General features: G+C 52.2%; 1 protein-coding gene across 7 annotated transcripts in view; it reads left to right on the top strand.

The window, feature by feature from the left end:
• PDE4A (phosphodiesterase 4A) overlaps nucleotides 1-10,395 on the top strand; it is a 44,293-nt gene extending 33,898 nt beyond the window's left edge. For 6 of the 7 annotated variants that reach the window (XM_087425472.1, XM_087425473.1, XM_004442628.3 and 3 more), the window contains 9 exons: nucleotides 1,252-1,345; nucleotides 2,848-3,071; nucleotides 4,265-4,363; nucleotides 4,482-4,646; nucleotides 4,732-4,831; nucleotides 4,971-5,125; nucleotides 5,338-5,460; nucleotides 5,832-6,014; nucleotides 7,820-10,395. In XM_087425472.1, the coding sequence (XP_087281598.1) occupies nucleotides 1,252-1,345; nucleotides 2,848-3,071; nucleotides 4,265-4,363; nucleotides 4,482-4,646; nucleotides 4,732-4,831; nucleotides 4,971-5,125; nucleotides 5,338-5,460; nucleotides 5,832-6,014; nucleotides 7,820-8,515 (1,839 nt within the window). In that variant the 3' untranslated portion in view covers nucleotides 8,516-10,395. The remainder of the gene's footprint in view (nucleotides 1-1,251; nucleotides 1,346-2,847; nucleotides 3,072-4,264; nucleotides 4,364-4,481; nucleotides 4,647-4,731; nucleotides 4,832-4,970; nucleotides 5,126-5,337; nucleotides 5,461-5,831; nucleotides 6,015-7,819) is intronic. The other variant, XM_087425474.1, reaches the window with a different exon arrangement.
• Nucleotides 10,396-20,276: the final 9,881 nt, after the last annotated feature.

Genomic DNA, 20,276 nt, shown 5'->3' with positions numbered 1-20,276 from the left:
GGGGTGTGGGACCGCCTGACCCTGTGCTCGTTTGCCTGGGTCATGGCGTGGCCCTATCTGAGATCATTGGCTGATTGTGGTGTTGTGTGTTGGGCCATGTTTGTGAGCCCAGAGCTGTGTGATTTTTCTGGGGTATGTGACCCCGAGTGTCAGTGACTGCCTTAGTGTGTATGCCCCTTGATGAGTGTGTCTGGGGCTGTGTAGAAATGTGTAACCCGGGAGTCTGTGACTCTGTGTGCGGGTGTGTGACTTTGTGGGTCCATCTTGTGTATATCGGTGTCTCTGTGTGCGCCCAGGGTCCCTGGGAGCACTGAAAGGAGTGAGTGAGCGTCTCGTCCCGGTGTGGGCCACTCGGGCTCACCCTTCCTGCCGAGTGTCCCTCCTGCCTGTCTGGACAGAGTCTGCTCCTGCTTTGGGGGTGCTTTGATGGAGCTTGGGGGCGGGGAACCGATGCCCTTTCTCCTCCGTGCACAATGTCACAGCAGACACTTGTGTGAAGTGGCACGAGGGGACCAGGAGGGGCCCCCAAGCCTGGTTCTGGGCATACTCCGTTCATCTCTGCGTCTGTCCACCCCTCCGATGTTGGGGGAGAGGGGGCTATGAGGGGAACCCCCCTCCCCTGGGTGACTGAACTATATAGGTTTCTGCCCCGCCGCGGCCAAACCTTCTCTTCACACAGAACTTGGGGACTGCATTCCCTCCTTCCAAACTGAACTAGGGGTTGGAGGCCAGGACCCCCATGGTGTGGGGTCCATGTCTGGGAAGACCTGGGCCAGGGGTAGCTCTGGGAAGGCAAGGGTTAAGGGGCCTGCGGCCTGCCTCCCTTTCCTCCAGCTCCGCAGCTGGTTGGAGGGGGAGTTGCTAAGGAGACTCCCATCTCCATGGCAACGGGAGTCTCCTGACACCTCATTGGCTCCCTGTCAGGCAGGAGCCCCTCCCTTCCACAGGTGCTCCTCTGGCTCCTCCTGGGGGGGAGGAGTATGGGGAGGGGAGCCCCTCCTTCCTCAGGCAGGGAGGGGAACGCTGAGCAGTTCTGACTCCCCAAGCCTGGGGACCCCCGTCCAGAGTTGGGAGGAGAGGAGGGGCTGACCCCTCCCCTCTAGCAGCCTGCTAAGGACTCTGTTAGCTGAGCAGAGCAGGAGGAGGGACTCATAGGGGCTTCAGAGGTTTCTTGGGAGGGCTGACCACCCTGCCCCCCGCCCCCGGCCCCGTGACCCCATCATTCTTTCCTTCTTACCTCCTTCCCCTTAGTTCAAGAGGATGCTAAACCGAGAACTCACACACCTGTCAGAGATGAGCAGGTCAGGAAACCAGGTGTCTGAGTACATCTCCACTACATTCCTGGGTGAGTGGGGGGCAGAACTTGTGTGTGGTGGGGTGTGCACCTGGACTGGAGGGGGCTGCCCCAGACCCTGTGTCCTATTGCCTACATTTGCCCAAGGGACCCTGACTCACCCAAAGTCACTATGCTCAAGAATTCGCATCCTCATGATGCCCCCAAATTCAGTGGGACCCCACCTTCTAGAACCCCTACATTTAAAAATCTCTCCAACTGAAAAGTCCCTCCAAACTCAGTGGAACCCCAATAGCACTCTCAAACTCCAGACCCCAAGAAACCCCCACACTCAAATAGAATTCCTAAACTTTAAAATGCTTCCAGGCTGAAAAGCCTCCCCAAATTCAATAGAATCTCCAAACTTGGATTCCCCCCCAAATTCAGAAGATGCCCCAAATTCAAGAGAGGTACCCAAACTCAGTAGGGTTCTCAAACTTAAGGAAACCTCTGCCCTTAAAAGCCCATAAAAGACCCCCAAACTTTAAAAAACCTCCAAGCTGAAAGTCCCCCAAATTCAATAGAATCCCCCAACTTGGCATGACCTCCCAAATTCAGTAGACCCCTCCAAACTTCAGATACCCAAACTCAATAGAATTCTCAAGCTTAAGGACCTGTAAGAGATTCCCTAAATTTAGGAGAATTTCCTAACTCAGTGGAACCCCGAATATAGTAGACTACCCCAAATTCATTGGAATCCTCAAGCTCATGGAGATCTCCAGCTCATCCTAACCTCTGAACCCAAGAGTTCCCAAGCTTAGGATATCCCCCACAAACTCAGGATGATTTCAGTTTATACCCAAAGGTCCCCAAATTCAGGAGAACCAGGCCCCCCAGGCTCAAGAGAAAGGTTCAGAGTTTCAAATGCTCCCGCCATTAGGGGGTGCCCGAGTTCTGAGATCCAGCCAATGGGAGCACAGCATGCAAATGATCCCTATTAGGCCCTGTCACTGACTGGCAGTACAGGTCACAATGGGTGGCCCTGGCTGGGCTTTGAAAGCTCTTGAGAGCTCAGGAAAAACGGCTCCTGCGGCTGGCCCCTAGGCAGGCTGGTGTCAAGGGAGTTGGAGGGGTGGTCCATGGAGCCAGAGACCACCCTTCCCTCCATCCTCCCAGCACTGTGCACCCCGACCAGCACTCTCGGTCACCATGGACGTGTTGTCCCTGCCCGAAAAGGTTCCCAGCCTATCCAGGGCAGGCAGCGGCTCTCTTTAGCATCCCCACCCCGCTTCCTGACTTCCCATGGCACCCCCCTGCCAAACGTGGTGATTGGACTGCGGCCCCCCCATAGCTCCCGGTGGGCCGCAGGGTCCCCACTCCAGCCCGCCACCTCCCAGAAGAATTCCTCCCTCCCCGCTGGTTTCCAGCCTATGAGTAACCAACAGGATGACACCCCAAAGGGGTCTGCCCTCCCGGGTGAGACTTCCCAGGGCATGTGGGAAGCGGGGGGCTGAGGGCCGGATGAGGGAGCCTCTGTGGGGTTCTCATGCTTGTCTCTCCTCCGTCTTCTGCAGACAAGCAGAATGAAGTGGAGATCCCCTCGCCCACCATGAAGGATCGAGAAAAACAGCAGGCGCCACGGCAGAGACCCTCCCAGCAGCCCCCGCCCGCTGGGCTGCAGTTCCAGCCCATGTCTCAGATCACGGGGGTGAAGAGGCTGGTGCACAGCAGCAGCCTGAACGACTCCAGCATTCCCCGCTTTGGGGTGAAGACCGACAAAGAGGAACTCCTGGCCCACGTGGGTGGGGGCTCAGCGGGGGCCGGGCTGGAGACAGGCGGGCTCTCCTGGGGCCCAAAGAGGGAATGGGCGTCGGGTCACCCGGAGATGAGGATTTGGGTGTACCTGCTTGATGAGACCCTCGGGAGAGAGGGAGTTGAAGCCCGACAGGAAGGTGCTGAGCAGGGAGGTGGTCTCAGCTGGAGTCCTGCCTCAGCCTCATCCCACCGGGAACTCTGGAGTGCTAACAGCAGCACAGAGTCGAGCCCATCTTGAGCTGTCAGTCACTGGGTGGCCAGCATCACCCCCTCCATGTAGCCCCGTGACATAGTGGTTAAGTTTGGTGCACTCCACTTCCATGGCCCTGGTTCGTGGGTTCAGTTCCCGGGCATGGACCTACACCATTCGTCCACAGCCATGCTGTGGTGGCGACCCACATACAAAACAGAGGAACATTGGCACAGATGGTAGCTCAGGGCCAATCTTCCTCAGCAAAAAAAAAAAAAGAAAGAAAAGCAGTTTTCTGGAAAACAGGGCAGCTGTGAGTCTTTGTAACCAACAGTCCCAGCAGCTGGGGGATGGGTGCACTGGCCAGTGAAGGGGATCTGGGCAGAACCCCAACAGCGTCCACTACAGGCCACACCTAGTTCGGCTCCTGGCTGTTCCATGAGACCTTAAGCCAAGGGGCTCCCACATTGATTTGTGCAGTGGACGCGATGCACTCTGGGTGGCTCGCTCAGCTGGCATTTATTGTAACCCTCTGTGAGCCGGCACTGGCCACTGGGACATTCAGTCACTCAGTGTTTATTGAGCACCTACTGTGTGCCGATAATGTGTGCCTTTCCTCCTGACACTCGTGAGCCTCATAGCTCAGAGGCTGAGCCGTGCTGGGTTCACATCCCAGCTTTGACGCTTGTGAGATGCAAGATCTTGGATAAGTCACGTCACTTTCTGAGCTGGGGTTCCCTCACCTGCCAAATGAGATCGGGCTCTGAGTGCAGCGCTTGGCGGGTAATCAGAGGTCAGTTTACAGTCGCTGTGGTTGCTGTTATTTTCCGGCCCAGCAGGACGTGGGCAGTAAACTCTGTGCTGCAGAGCACACCACCCACCGGGTGAGCAATAATGATGCGACCTTCAGACCAGACCTCCTAGGAAAGAGCCTAGCGGGCCCTGGGCCTTGCGGGCTCCTGATCTCTGGCCTCCGTCTCCACCAGGAACTGGAGAACCTGAACAAGTGGGGCCTGAACATCTTCTGCGTGTCGGATTACGCCGGAGGCCGCTCCCTCAGCTGCATCATGTACACGATCTTCCAGGTACGGCGGGCGCAGGGGGGCGGCGGGAGGAGGGGGCGGTGGGCGGAGGGGGCGGTGGGCGAGGGAGCAGGGCAGCGCGGGGAGCTGAGGGCCCGTCGCCCCCCACCCCCGCCCCCAGGAGCGGGACCTGCTGAAGAAGTTCCGCATCCCGGTGGACACGATGGTGACATACATGCTGACCCTGGAGGACCACTACCACCCCAGCGTGGCCTACCACAACAGCCTGCACGCCGCCGACGTGCTGCAGTCCACCCACGTGCTGCTGGCCACGCCGGCTCTGGACGTGAGCACCGCCCGGCCCCCGTGTCTCCCCAACCCCGTCTCTCTCTGACCCCCCGTCTTTCTAACCCCTGTCTCTCTGCCCCCAGGCTGTATTCACGGACCTGGAGATTCTCGCCGCCCTGTTCGCGGCTGCCATCCACGACGTGGACCACCCTGGGGTCTCCAACCAGTTCCTCATCAACACCAGTGAGTGGCCCTCCGGGGGGCGGGGCCGGCCGGGCTGGGGGCGGGGCCGGCCGGGCTGGGGGCGGGGCCTGCGCTGCCCCTCCCCTCGGGGCGCCGGGAGGCTCCGCCCCCCCCGACCACCGCGCGGGCCTGGCCGCAGATTCGGAGCTGGCGCTCATGTACAACGACGAGTCGGTGCTGGAGAACCACCACCTGGCCGTGGGCTTCAAGCTGCTGCAGGAGGACAACTGTGACATCTTCCAGAACCTCAGCAAGCGCCAGCGGCAGAGCCTGCGCAAGATGGTCATCGACATGGTGGGCGGGGCGGGGGCGGGGACGGGGGGGTGGGACATCCGGGGGCGGGGACTTTGGGGAGGGCCCGGTCTGAGTCCAGGACGGGAAGGTCCCTGGGGGGAGAGGCGTCCTTTGCGGGGGCTTGTGGGGCGTGAAAACTTAAGAGGTCCGCGTCAGTGGAGCAGGCGGGCAGCAGGGCTTCAGGGGCCCCTGTGACGCCCCCTGGCCCGCAGGTGCTTGCCACGGACATGTCCAAGCATATGACCCTCCTGGCTGACCTGAAGACCATGGTGGAGACCAAGAAAGTGACCAGCTCGGGGGTCCTCCTGCTGGACAACTACTCCGACCGCATCCAGGTGCCCGCCTGGCACATCATATAAGGAGATGGGACCCCTTCCCCGCCCCTCCCACCTTAGGTCTGGGTTGCCCCCCTCCCTCAGCCTCCAGCTCCCAGGTTTCCCATCTTCCTGTCTCCTTTTTCTCTCTGTTTCGTCTCCCTATCTTGCTCTTCCAACCCCCATCTCTCCATCCCATCTCCCCCAATTCTTTCTTCCCTTTTCTCATCAACTCCCTCCTATCCCCTCCCCACTTGTCTCCCTCTCTCCTGTTCCTCTGTCTCTCTCCATGTCCCCCCACCCCTTCCTTCCACTCTCGTCCCAAGTGGGAAGTAAGGAAGGCCCCAAACTGGGAGGGGGCGTGGCCGCTGAAGGTGCCCCACCTCCCGCAGGTCCTGCGGAACATGGTGCACTGCGCAGACCTCAGCAACCCCACCAAGCCGTTGGAGCTGTACCGCCAGTGGACGGACCGCATCATGGCCGAGTTCTTCCAGCAAGGCGACCGGGAACGTGAGCGGGGCATGGAGATCAGCCCCATGTGTGACAAGCACACGGCCTCTGTGGAGAAGTCTCAGGTACGTTCCAGAGCAGCCCATGGAAGGGAGCAGGGCGGGCCTCCCCACCCCATCCGGACCTGGAGCTGAGACCCACCCTTCTGGGTTCGGTGTGTATGCCCTTCCAGACCAGGGTTACCCAGCCCCGGCACTGTTGCTGTTTAGGGCCGGATCATTCTCTGTGGTGGGCACCCACTAGATCCCAGGAGTTTCCTCCTTTTCCAGCTTTAACAATGAAAAATGTTTCCAGACACTTTCAAATGTCCCCTGGGCATGCAAATCACTCCCAACCCCCTAGAAAAACTAATTTTATTATGTAGTTATGTTCACAGGCAGCTTAATAGCAATAGTTTGTGAGTTTAGGGGCCAGCTCCGTGGCGTAGCGGTTAAGTGCGCGCACTCCGCTGCTGGCGGCCCGGGTTCAGATCCCGGGCGCGCACCGATACACCACTTGTCAGGCCATGCTGTGGCAGCGTCCCATATAAAGTGGAGGAAGATAGGCACAGATGTTAGCCCAGGGCCAGTCTTCCTCAGCAAAAAGAGGAGGATTGGAATGGATGTTAGCTCAGGGCTGATCTTCCTCACAAAAAAACCCAAAAAAACCAAAATAGTTTGTGAGTTTAGTTTTTTTTAAAAATATAAATTGCATCAATATATGCCCATTTTTATACAGCTTATCTTTTTTTCCCAACAATGACTTGAAGATCTTTCCAAGTTATTACTCATAGATTTACCATACCCTTTTTCACTGCTGTGTAGTATTCCCACAGATATAGCTAGATAATGGTTGTGTAGTCATTCCCCTGTTGATGGACATTTAAGTATTTAGTAGTTAGGAATTCACAGTGACTCAAACAAGATAAAGCTTTTTGTTTTCCTCTTATGTAAGCAAAGTCTAAAGAAAGGGAATTTGGCTCTCTGGCTCCACAGAGTTGGCAGGAATCCCAGAGCTTACATTATTTCTCTCCTCCCAGCCAAAGCATGGGGCTTCTATCCTCAGAGATGCCTCTCATGGTCACAGATGCTGTTGATGCTCCAGCCATTCTGGCTACATTCCAGGGAGGAAAGGCCTCTGCCAGTTGAGGCAGCCCCCAGCATCCTCTGTCTACAGGTGGTCACATGGCCACCCTCTCTTTGCAAGGGAGTCTGGGAAATGTAGTTTTCCACTGGAAGCATTGCCTTTCCCTAAGAAAAATCAAGATTCTATCAATGTGGAGGAGGGAAGAGGATACCAGGGTATTAGCCAGTAGTCTGCCATGAAGTTATTTCTAGTTTCTTTTTGTTGCACAAAAATACCATAATGAATATCTGTGGTGTACCACAGTGTTTTAAGTTAACCCCCAACTGATGTAGATATAGAGCTGTTTCCAGTTTTTGCTTATATCTCATATGTGATTTTTTTTCTTACTTGGGCAAGAGGTTTCCCAGGGTGGATCTGGAGAAGCCAGATTGCTGGGTCCAATGGTATCAGCATCTTTTAAATCTTATTAGATCCCGGGGCCTGCCCAGTGGCACGAGCAGTTAAGTGTGCGCGCTCCGCCTTGGCCACCCAGGGTTCACAGGTTCAGATCCCGGGCGCGCATCAATGCAACATTTGTCAGGCCGTGCTGTGGCGGTGTCCCATATAAAGTGGAGGAAGATGGGTGTGGATGTTAGCCCAGGGCCAATCTTCCTCGGGGGAAAAAGAGGAAGATTGGCATCGGATGTTAGCTCAGGGCTGATCTTCCTCACCAAAAAATAAATAAATAAATTTTATTAGCTCCTGCAGTGTGGCGGAGCCATCTGCATCAGCACGGCCAGGACTTTATACCTTCTCCCTCTCCCAGGTGGGTTTCATCGACTATATCGTGCACCCGTTGTGGGAGACGTGGGCGGACCTGGTCCACCCGGATGCCCAGGAGATCCTGGACACGTTGGAAGACAACCGGGATTGGTACCACAGCGCCATTCGGCAGAGCCCTTCGCCACCGCCCGAGGAGGAGCCCAGGGGGCCAGGCCACCCGCCCCCACCCGACAAGTTCCAGTTTGAGCTGACGCTGGAGGAGGAAGAGGAGGAGGAGGCGGCCACCGGCCTGGGTGCAGGTGAAGTGCAGGAACTGCCCCTGGCGCAGGCGCAGGACGCGTCCGCAGCTGAGGAACTGTTGGGGCGCCATGGCCAGGCCGTGCGCACAGAGCTGGAGGTACAGGAAATGCGCCTGAGGCAGCAAGCAGACCCCGCAGGGCGTGTGGCTACGGGCCAGGAGGAGTCCGCGTCCCCACATGCATCTGCGGGTGCTGTAGGCTGTAGCGGTCCCCCCGCTCTGTCTCCTGAGAGCCCCCCTTTGCCTGCCTTGAGGACCCTGCCCCCTCCAGAGGAGGCCCCGGGCCTCCCGGGCCTCCCCTCCACGGCGGCCGAGGTGGGGGCCCAAAAAGAGCACCAGGCTGCCAAGAGGGCGTGCTGTGCCTGCACGGGGTCCCCCAGCGAGGACCCACCCGCGCTCCCAGCTCCCGGCGGGTGGGGGTCAGCTGGAGGCCCCACCTGAGCCCCCGCCCCTGCCCCCTGTTGCCCCCCTGCCTCCCTTCACCACCCTCAGCCCCCCAACCGCCCCCTCCACTGCCTCAAAGACTCTTGGGCCTCCTGAGAAAAAAGAAAACAGAAAAGTGGGGTTTTTTCTCTTTTCTTTTTTTCCCCCCCTCCCCCAACCCCCACCCATGGGGCCTCTTTTTGGAGGTGGGGGCTGGGGGAAGAAGGGGCTGAGGCCCCCGACGGGATTTTATTTTTGGAATTTTAATTGTTACGTTTTTAGAAAAAGGAAAAAAAAAAAAAAAACCACCAGGATGAAACACAGCAACTGTAGATGTTCCTGTTCCCGGCTCCCCCTCGTTCATCTCCAACCCCCACCCTCCCCAAGCCCCCCTAGGTTCCAGGCTCAGTCTTCCGGCCTCTAAGGGCTCTCTGCCTGGGCCCAAGCAGGCACAGGGCCTCCTTCCAGGTTTCTCTTCTGAATTTTGGAGGGTGTCTAGGATCCAGCCAGGAATAGCCATTCTGGGGGGCGGCCCGGGCGGGTGAGGGGGGTCGCCATGGGAGGCCCCAGCTCCAGCCCATCTCTGGCTCGCTGTGCCTCCCCTCACCGCAGAAGTCTTCCCCCTGCCTCATTTTGCACAAACGTGGCAATACCGACTCCGAGACGGGCAGTGGGGAGCTGTGCTCTGAAGGACGCAGCCGGGGGTCTTGGAGAGACATTCACACCACCAGCCTGGGGGCTGAGGTCTGAGGAGGGCCTGATCCCCCTTCCGCTTGCCACTCTCTTCCCCTCCACTTTGGGTTCTGTTGGAATTTTCTCCATTTGGGGGGACGGCTCTGAGCCACACCCCTCCTTCCAGCTGCTCTCCTCTTGTTTCTGCCTTAATGATTCCCAAGGCCATAGGAAAGGGGGTCGAAGTGGCCCCACCTGCACCTTGGGTGGGGTGGGGCCAGGCCCGGAGCCCCCATCCTGGGCACCCCCCTCCCCAGCATCCTCCTGCCCCCCCTCCCTGACCCTGTGCCCTAGGAAGAAGCAATAATGGTGTACACCCACATCCCTTTTCTGGGCAGCCCTTCCTCTGCTGGCCCCAAAGTCTCCATTACCCCCCACCTTGCCAAGCCTCCCCTTCACCCGGTAGCTATTCCCCAAGCAATATGACAGACAGATGGATGCAAGGCCATTTTTCTCCAAGCCATGGGGGGACTGTTTAGAAAGAAAGATTCTCTCTTCTCCCTCTGCTCTGCTCCTCGGCCCGTTCTGCAGCTGTGCCGGGCAGGCCCTCCTCTCTCATCGTCTCCCCCGGCAATTCTGAGCACACGGTACTGTAGCCCCTGGGTCCCCCCAGCCTTCCATCTGTCTGTCCATCTCGATGGGGAGTACGACCCGCCCCCACCCCCAGGATGCTGTACAGGGTTCATTTTTGTAGTGAACGTAGTTTCTGTCCCAGCCGGTGACCGGAGTGGGCCTTTTTTGTTGTTGTTTTCTTTCTTTTTTTTGTACATACTGTAAGGTTGGTTTGTAAATTATTCTACAGAGGCAAAAAGGGAAAATAAACTTGCCCTTCCTCGACTGACCGGCAGGGGAAGGAGGGGAGGGGGCCTCCCAGAGGGAGAGTCCCTGTTCCCGCTGTATTATACAAACTGTACCATAGACCCCAAAAGCGTGGACTCAACACTGGTTTTGGTGGGGAGTCGTGGCATCTGGGCAGAGCCTGCCCCCTCCCCCAGGGCTGGATGTGACTGGCGAGAGGGACCGCCACCCGCCATCAGGGCTCCTCTCTCTGGGGGTGCACAGGACCCCTGTGAGCTGCTCCGGTGTTGTCCACTTTGACGATCAATGAGTCTGATCAGTAATCAATCCTTTGATCTTGTCTCCAATTAAACTGAGGCTTTCATGGATGTTCCAGGCTGACGTGGCTTCCTTTCCTACAGTGTTCTCAAGGCGCATCTCTCCTGCACTGTCTGTCTGGGGTGGGGTGGGGTTGAATAGGGGGCTCTGTCCCTACCTCTCCCCAAGCAGATAGAAGCTGAGGGGATGCAGAGGGCTTGGCGGGAGCAGCTGTGGCTTGTAAAGTGGAGGATCAGACCACGCAGTCTTTGGAGGCCAGCAGACCCAGGTAAGCCTCGCTACACAGAACATACCCGACACAACTCTTGGGGGCTTCTGGAATCTTCAAGTCACTCCTGGAAACCTCAAGGGAGCCTGATGGACGGTGCCTCCACCATCTGGCTGCCAGGTCATGATAAAGGGTCTAAGGTCGAATTCTGCCATGCAGACGTTAAACTTGATTACCAGGCAGAAGGGAATTTACACCTGTAAGTTCCAAGAATTCCCAGATTCCTGCCAAATTTGGTGTTGCAACATTTGTTACCAAACCTCTTAATTCTCAAGTTCGTATGCCTGATGTGCAGTAAGCCAAACACTGAGACATCGGTGCTTAGAGATGGAGAAAGATTTATTCAAATTGGCCAAGACAAGAGGGTGGGAGCATAAGTTCTCTCAAATCCGCCTTAACAAGAGAAGGAGGCAGGGGGTTTATAGAGCTAAAGGGCTTGGCAGGAGGAGTTTCTGAGAGGTAGTCCATGTTTCTTTCACTCCTGATAAGCCCCTGGGCAATCTGGCTTCTGGGCATCGGTGGCAGCTGGGAGCTGGTTATCTGGTGATCCTTGAAGGCATTCTCTTTATTCTGTAAAACACGCTCATAAATCCTTATGACCCTTGAGTCACCCTTCAGGTTAATCAGGAAAACAGCAAATTGACAAGATTAACTTTTTTTCATAACAAGGTCGAAAGGTAATCTTACTGAATATTTACAGTAACCCTCAGGTACCTGGCTTCACTGGCTTCACCGTCACCTTTCGTGAAAACAAACCCAAAACAATGAACCTCTTAAAGACACGATCTGGTGTTGCTTCGAGGAGCCTGTTAGTCTTATGGGTATCAGACAAGCTGAATGCTCCAAGTTCACATGGGACCAGCCTGGGATTTTAGCTCTGTTTTTCTGATGTGTTCATAAAAGATTGGAGAATGAGTGAGTCTCAGATATTTTAACCCATCCATGTATTTGAATATTGTTCACTCCACCCAGGGAAGCCCATTTTTCCAACCTTTATCAGGCTAATTAACAAGCCCCTGGTTTCACCAATAAAACATTTCCGATGTTCGTTATGCTAATGAGCAAAACTTCCCATGTGGATAAAGATACAGATAGCTGAAGTTTATGATAAGCAGGCTCCCGGATTAAAACCTGGCTGCCTCTGGGGTGTAATAAACAGAAGTAAACACATACACACACAGAGTGCTTAAGTGGTTCAGATCCGTAGATGTATATGTTCACAGTGTGTGTTCTGAAATAGAATGAGAGCAGCATCTTTGGTTCTAAGGAAAGGTCGACCAGCCGCCTCTGCTAGTCATCTCTAGCGGCCAGGGACTAGTTTGGATGCCAGCTCTAGCTGTGTGACCTTGGGTGTGAGATGTCTCTGACCCACAGTTGTCTCATCTATAAAAAGATAATAAAAATCCCAGACTTATGGGGTCTGTCTAGAGCAGGGTGTCTAGTGAAACTTTATACGATGACGGGAATGTTCTGTGTCTGCCCTGTCCAACACGACAGCCACTAGCCACATGTGGCTATTAAGCATTTGATATGTAGCTAGTCCAGCTGAGGAACTGGAGTTTCCATTTTCCTTGACGTGAAGTAGCCACAAGTAGCCAAGGGCTACTGTATGAGACTGCAGGGTTCTGGAACTTAAGGGAAAGAATGAGTGTAGAGGATTTAGCGCATACAGAGGTTCATCTGCTTGACTGTGGCTTAAAGATTCACACTGTTTATCGTGACCCAGAGGTGGGAAGCAAAGCTGGAAAAACTAGAAGTTTCCAGGGAATCTGAACTTTGCACAAAGAAGCAAAGAGGAGACACAGACGTTTTCCCAAGGGTGTTTCAAAGGGAGGCAGAATCAGGGAAAGAGTCAGGAGTTGACAGCACCAACCCCAGGCTGCAGGATATGGCTGGGTGGCCCCCGTGAGCCTTCTTGCTCCGGGCCTCAGTTTCTCCAAGTGTAAAAGGGCAGGCATGATGTTGCAATGCCTCCTACATTGGGATGTGGTGACGGTCTGAGAATGTGGATCGAAGGGTGAAGGTGGCATGTGACCATCAGCTGGCTCTTTAAATTCCCTTGGTGGGGAGTTCATCTTTCCTCAGGCAAAGGTGACCAAGGGCAGTGGGGCGCAGCAGCGAGGCTTTGTAATCTGAACGGGACAGGGGGACCCTGGGGAAGGGGTGGAGTCAATTCGTTCTCTGAAGTTGACATCAGCCACCTGCAGGCCACGCGGTCTTGGGCAAATGGCTCCACCCTGCCCAGCCTGTAGGGGGCTCTGCCCAGTGCTAAATGCATGGGGCAGATTAACTTATTGACTCTCCAGGGGACCTTGAGATACATACTATCACAGGCTACATTGTGCAGATGAGGAAACTGAGTCTGAGAAGTGATCTACAATGTCAGGAAAATTCAGGGAAGTAGGCGGGGATCTCAATTCACCCAGCGCCTGTTCTACAATGATACTGCCCAGATACTTCTACATTATTATCACTGCTTTATTTCAAGCAAACAAAATCTTGAGATGTGGGGAATAGTTTTCCCTCTTTCACTGCATAAAAATATAAGGAAGTACAAATTACAGCAAGACACTCTTGGAGCTGGCCCGGTGGCATAGTGGTTAAGCCAGCGCACTCCGCTTTAGCAGCCCAGGGCTCAAAGGCTTGGATCCCAGGCGCAGACCTACGCACCGCTCATCAAGCCATGCTGTGGCAGCATCCCACATATAAAGTAGAGGAAGATGGGCATGGATGTTAGCCCAGGGCCAATCTTCCTCAGCAAAAAGAGGAGGATTGGCAACGGATGTTAGCTGAGGGCTAATCATCTTAACCAAAAAAAAAAAAAAAAAACCATTTTCTTTTCCCATTTATTGGCAAATAATGAAAACATGGAATATCCTGGGATGAGCAAAACACTTTCATAGCTCCTTAGTGCTTGTGGAAGTTGGCACATACAGCTTTCCAAGAGTGGCCTGACAATATTAACCAATAACGTAACAACTGTGCCTGCATTTTGACCCAGCCATTGCAGTTTTTTTTTTAATTGAGGTCATAATGGTTTATAACATTGTGAAATTTCAGGTGTACATTAGTATTTATCAGTTTCTGTATAGACTGCGTCATGCTCACCACTGATAGTCTAATTTTCATCCGTCACCATATTTACCCTTTATGTCCACCACCCCCCACCCTCTTCCCCTCTGGTAACCCTGTGTCTGTTCTCTCTGTCCATGTGTTTGTTTATCTTCCACATATGAGTGAAATCATGCGGTGTTTGTTTTTCTCTATCTGGCTTATTTCCCTAAACATAATACCCTCAAGGTCCATCCATGTTGTTGCAAATGGGATGATTTTGTCTTTTTTATGGCTGAGTAGTATTCCATTGTATTTATATACCACATCATCTTTATCCATTCATCAGTTGATGGGCACATGGGTTGCTTCCACGTCTTGGCTATGGTGAATAATGCTGCAATGAACATAGGGGTGCATAAGTCTCTTTGAATTGTTAATTTCAAGTTCTTTGGATAAATACCCAGTAGTGGGATAGCTGGATCATAGGGTATTTCTATTTTTAATTTTTTGAGAAATCTCCATACTGTTTTCCATAGTGGCTGCACCAGTTTGCATTCCCATCAGCAGTGTTTGAGGGTTCCCTTTTCTCCACATCTCCAACATTTGTTATTTTTTGTGTTGGTGATTATAGCCATTCTAACAGGTGTAAGACGATATCTCATTGTAGTTTTGATTTGCATTTCCCTAATGATTAGTGATGTTGAACAGCTTTTCATGTGCCTGTTGGCCATCTGTATATCTTCTTTGGAAAAATGTCTGTTCATACCCTCTGCCCATTTTTTGATCGGATTGTTTGCTTTTTTATTGTCCATTGCAGTTTTAAAATTATTTATCCTAAAGAAACAGTTGGAGGAAAACCTAAGGATGCAAGTACAAAATGCCCCTTCTAGTGTTGGTCAGAATAGTGAAGAATTATTAAGAACCCAGATGTCCAACATTAGGGGAGTCATTAAATTATGCTTCACTCATATGATGGAATAATATGCAGCCATTAAAAACAATGAAGTGGGTCTATATTTCTTCAAATGACAAGATGTTCCTATTGAGAAGAGCAGCTTTTGAAATAGTCTGCGTTATATGATCCTACTGAAAAATAAGTGCATAGAAAAGGCAGCTGGTCCCTCAAAATATTAACAGTGTCTCCAGTGGTGGCATTAAAAGAGATCTGTTTTCTGTTCTGTAGTCTTCCATATTTTCTGCATTTTTGCAATGAGCATGTATTACTTTTATAACCAAGGGGAAAATTATTTTATAATCAGGGGAAAGAAAGAGCCGGTATTTGTTATCTGGGAGGCACAAAAGCATGGCAGGTAAGCACACAGAATCCGATTCAGCTTGCCTGGATTCTGGTTCCAACTCTGCCAGTTAATGATTGGGCTGGTCTGACCAGGTATTTACCCGCTCTGTGCCTCAGTTTCCCTCGCTGTAAAATGCAAATAATAATAGCTCTGGTTTATCACGCGATTACCAGGTGCCAGGCACTGTTTGTTTTACGGAAGTTATCGCACTTAATTCTCAGAACGGCGCTATAAAGTAGGTACTATTATTATAAAATGGGTCACAGGCAGAGAAGGAGGCTGCACTGGGAACTCGAGCCCACGAGCGCCCCGCAGAGTGGGGCTGGGGAGCTACAGGAGGACCAAGACAGTGCGCACGCGCAGACCGGGCAGGGGGCGTGGTGAGGACGCGAGGGAGAGTTTCCCCCGCGCGACGATTGGCTGACGTAGTTGTCATTAGCCGAAAAAGCAGCCAATGAGAGGCGCGGCCGCTTCGCCTTTAGAACCCGAGGGCTGAGGATGCTGAGGCGCTCGGACTGGGGCAGGTGCGACGAACCCTGAGGCGGGTGAGGGCACCTGGCGTCACTCCCTTCCTGCGAGTGACCCAGCGTCGTTCCTGCTTTCTTAGGGGGACCCCCGGCGTCATCCCTTTTTCCGGAGAGTGACCCCTGAGACGTTCCCCTTTCCTGAGAAGGACCCCAGCTTCCTCTCTCCCCCCTGAAGTGGACCCCAGCGTCGTCGCTTCTTCCTGAGTGTGAGACCAAGGTCGTTCCCACTTTTTTAGGTGGACCTTGGCGTCGAATGCCCTTCCCCAAGGGACCCTGGTGTCGGTCCCCTTTCCTGATGGGGCCCCAGCATTGTCCTTCCTGAGGGAGACCCCGGCGCCACCCCCTCCTCCTGAGCGGCCCCCTCCCATGTCATTATCTCTTCCTGAGGGGACCCCAGAGTCGTTCCCCCTTCCTCAAAGGCCCCCAGTATTGCTCCTCTGTCCTGAGAAGGGGCTGGCCTCGTCCCCCCTTTCCTCAGGGTTTCCTGTCATTGCATCCCCCACCCTGAAGGGACCCATCACCTCCCTTTCCTCTGAGCGTAACCCCTTCCCCCCTTCCAGTTTGAGGCCGACCCCTGCAAGGGTTTCTGTGGTCCCCAGACACAGGAGAGGTCCCAACGTCCCCTCCTGTGCTCCCCTGCCCCCAGATGGGGACACGGGGAAGGCAAGACTCAGCTCACCCTCGAAGCGTTGCAGGGTGGGGAGTGAAACTAGCTGATAAAGGAACTGACCGCGTCACACGGGAAACCGTTTAAGGAACTGGGGCTGTTTCTCCTAAAACGGGAGCCGCAGGAAGGATCTAAAGCTGCCTTAAAATCTTTATCAAGCTTCCCACAATTCCTGAGATCGTCACAGGTACTTACTGAGTGATGGGATTTGTGTGGGACTGTCACCCGGAAGAGGGTTGACTTTGTTCCATGAAGTTCCGAGAGATCTGATGGTAACGGTGTGACAGGGAGGCCGAAAGGGCTTCCTCGGGTTGAACTGAAATCCCAACAGGCTGAGTAGCTCTGCTCTTGCACAGAGATGACGAAATCCACACCTTGGAGAAGCATCTGGAAGACCTGGCTAATTCCATTCAATCCCGCAAATGTTTATCGTACGTCTAGTGAGGTACAATAATTCGTCAGGAATACGATACAATAATAACAAGAATTTGAACATTCAGATATGTGTGAAGCTCCTATTGTGTGCCAGCAAATAAAATGGTGAACAAGACAGAAGAATAGAAGAATAATTACGAATACAAGGCCGACAAATAATATTGCTTATGACTTCTGCGAGCTACTTTTTCCTAGAGGAATTCTCAGGATTTCTGGATGTACATTAATGAACAGCCATGCACATATCTGTCTCCCCAGTTGACTGTAGGCTGCAGGAGGGCAGAAACCATGTTGTCTGCTCAGTTGTGTCTACACAGAGCCTGGAACATGGTAGGCACTGAAGTATTTATTGTTCCTGCCCTAACTTGTCCCCTGGTGAATCCTTAGAACTGAGAGGTGGTCAGGGAGGGTGAAATATAATAACAAGTAAGGAGAAGACATAGAGTAGAGATAAAAGGGACCCCACAGGGGCCAGCCAGGTGGCATAGTGGTTAAGTTTGGCTTGGACGAGGCCTGGGGTTCCTGGGTTTGGATCCCAGGTGCGGACCTACATGCCACTCATCAAGCTATGCTGCAGGGGCCGGCCCAGTGGCTTAGTGGTTAAGTGTGCGCGCTCCGCTGCTGGCGGCCAGGGTTCGGATCCCGGGCGCGCACCAACACACCACTTCTCTGGCCATGCTGAGGCCGTGTCCCACATACAGCAACTAGAAAGATGTGCAACTATGACATATAACTATCTACTGGGGCTTTGGGGAAGAAAAAAAAAATGGAGGAGGATTGGCAATAGAAGTTAGTTCAGAGCCAGTCTTCCTCAGCAAAAAGAGGAGGATTGGCACAGATGTTAGCTCAGGGCTAATCTCCCTCACAAAAAAAAAAAAAAAAAAAAACCATGCTGCAGCAGCGTCCCACATACAAAACCGAGGAAGACTGGCATGGATGTTAGCCCAGGGACAATCCTGATCATCAAAAAAAAAAAAAAAAGGACCCCACATAAACACCAAATCCTTGGAGCCTTGGCTGATGCTATTAATCCTTCCTGACCCTGAAGCTGAGAACAAGTGAAGGTGAAGAGGCAGCTGAAGTCAGCATCAGGCTGCTGAGTTTCAAATCTCCCACCAAAGTTGCCTAGATCAGCTGATTAAACCCCAGGGCATCCTGGGATGTGTAGTCTGAACAGTGTTCCTGGGTGTCCTGCTTGAAGTGTGGTATAATAAAATCAAAGCTACCACCCTGAGGTGTGGATGTGGTGCTGGGGCTCACAGGAGGGAGAGTCTTTTAGGTAGGGAACTTCCTGGATGCATCTGCAGTTGTGTTTGATTTATAAAAAATATCTTTTGCCGAAAAATATCGTTTGCCGAGAAGTTTTGAAGAATGCTAATTTGAAAAATAAGAACAAGTCAAGGTCAACGGCATTCTACACCCTGGGAATCCGGCCAATCTTGTTCCTTTTGTAACTTTCCTTCTCTGGAAATAGTTCCTCTTTTTACCCAGAGACCCACAAGAGGGTGCTGTGCTCCTTTTGGGCGGAACTTCCTGTATCAGCCCTGAGGGTCACCGAGAGCTACAAAACCATCATAAAACAAGACAGGTGGGTTGTTGGAAGAACGGATTTTTCACAGGTAATGAGAGCCAGTGGGGAATTTTAAGTAATGTGGGTCAAGTGCTCTGAGCTAATTAAATGTTATCATTATCACTCTAACTTTAACAATCTTTCTTTTTCTTTTTCTTTTTTTGCTGAGGAAGATTAGCCCTGAGCTAACATCTGTGCCCATCTTCCTCTATTTTGTATGTGGGTCGCCACCACAGCATGGCCACCGACGAGTGGTGTAGGTCCACGCCAGGGAACCGAATCTGGGCTACCAGAGGGGAGCACATCGAACTTCATCAGTAGGCCACAGGGCCTGCCCCCTGACTTTAACAATTTTGATCATTCAGATTAATGTTAGCATTTCAAGTTTCCAGTACTTACTTCATTCCTAGTCAATAATACTACATTTATTGTATCCTTACTGCGTTTGCCAGGTGTTAGGTACTGTTATCCCCATTTTATAGATGAGGACAGTGAGGCACAGAGAGGATTTGCACCAAATAAGGGCTAGATATGGGTCTCAAATTTAGTCTGTTTTCTCCAGGGTCTTCTTTTTTTTTTTAATGAGATTCTTTTTTTTCTTTTTGCTAGGGAAGAAGCCACAGCATGGCTACTGACAGACGAGTGGTGTGGTTCCACGACTGGGAAATGAACCAGGGCTGTGGGGGTGAGAGCCCGGAACCTTAACCACTAAACCATCAGGGCTGGCCCGACTTTCATCCTGTCTTTCACCTTCATCTTCATAGTCTCTTTCTGTACTGGAACCTCCCCTTGGCTTATAAACATGCTCTGTCTTCTGAATCTTTAAAGCAAAACCCCAAACCCTCCCTGAACCTTTTGTTGCTCTCTAGCTATCATCCCATCGTTCTCTGCCTCTTCCCACCCAAATGTCTCAAAAGAAATGTTCCCTTTCTCAGCTTCCTTTACTGATTCGGTGTTGTCTCTTTGGCAATGGTTCCTGTTCTAAGGAGGCACTCAATAAATTTTTATCGAAGGAATCTTTTGCTTTACCCTCACAATTCTTCCGAAATGGTTCTAGGTAAGGTTGCTTCCCAATTATCAAATCCAGTGAGCATTTGAAAGTCTCTTATCTTTCTGAACCTCTGTATTTACTAGTGTTGTTCCTTTTTTGTGTGTGTGAGGAAGATCAGCACTGAGCTAACATCTGCCAATCCTCCTCTTTTTGCTGAGGAAGACTGGCCCTGAGCTAACATCCATGCCTACCTTTCTCCACTTTATGTGGGACGCCGCCACAGCATGGCCTGACAAGCGGTGCATACCGGTGCGCACCCGGGATCTGAACCCGGGCCGCCAGCAGCGGAGCGCACGCACTTAACCGCTGTGCCCCGGGGCCGGCCCCAATAGTGTTGTTCCTTAAAACTTCTTTTGCTCAACTTTTTCTCCACTTGGCTTCTATGACCATATACTTTTCTTAGTTTTCCTCATAATTTTCTGCTGCTGTAATGTTTCTATTGGGGTCTCTCTTACTCCCATCTACTCCTTAAATGTTGTTTCTTGGAATTTGCCTTTAAGCCATGGTTCTTGTTCTACACCAATATGTTCCTGGGCAAGCAGCATCAGCATCAACTGGGAACTCGTTAGAAATGCAATTTCTTGGTACCCACCTACTGGGTGGTGAATGAGAGACCTCTGAGAAATTCAACACCCATTTATGATTTAAAAAAAAAAAAAGTAGCAAACTAGGTATATGAGGCAGCTTCCTGAACTTGATAAAGCTTCCAGCAAAACTTAAGGCGTAGATTACAGAAAATCTTTTGGCAAAGATCAGATTTAATGGTGGAACATTAGAAGCAGTCACTAAATAGTCAGGAATAAGACAACTTTGCCCACTACTAATCAACGTTGTACAGAAGGTCTTAGCTAACGTGATAAGACAAGAAGAAGAAGTGAGTGGTGTAATTCCCGGAAAAGATGACATCACATCATCATCATTTGCAGGTGATTTGACTATCTGCTGAAAAATAAATGACACTAGTAGAACTAATGAGGGAATTCAGCAAAGAGCCCAGTGGAAGATCTACATATCTGTATCAACAACTTTCCTATATACCAGAAATACCAATTTAAAAGGAT

This window comes from Ceratotherium simum, chromosome 39 (assembly GCF_057802395.1).
Source record: "Ceratotherium simum simum isolate JZ-2026a chromosome 39, ASM5780239v1, whole genome shotgun sequence".
Classification (NCBI taxonomy): Eukaryota; Metazoa; Chordata; class Mammalia; order Perissodactyla; family Rhinocerotidae; genus Ceratotherium; species Ceratotherium simum.
Note: the sequence above shows the minus strand (reverse complement) of the source record. Positions and strands in the feature narration are given on the sequence as shown.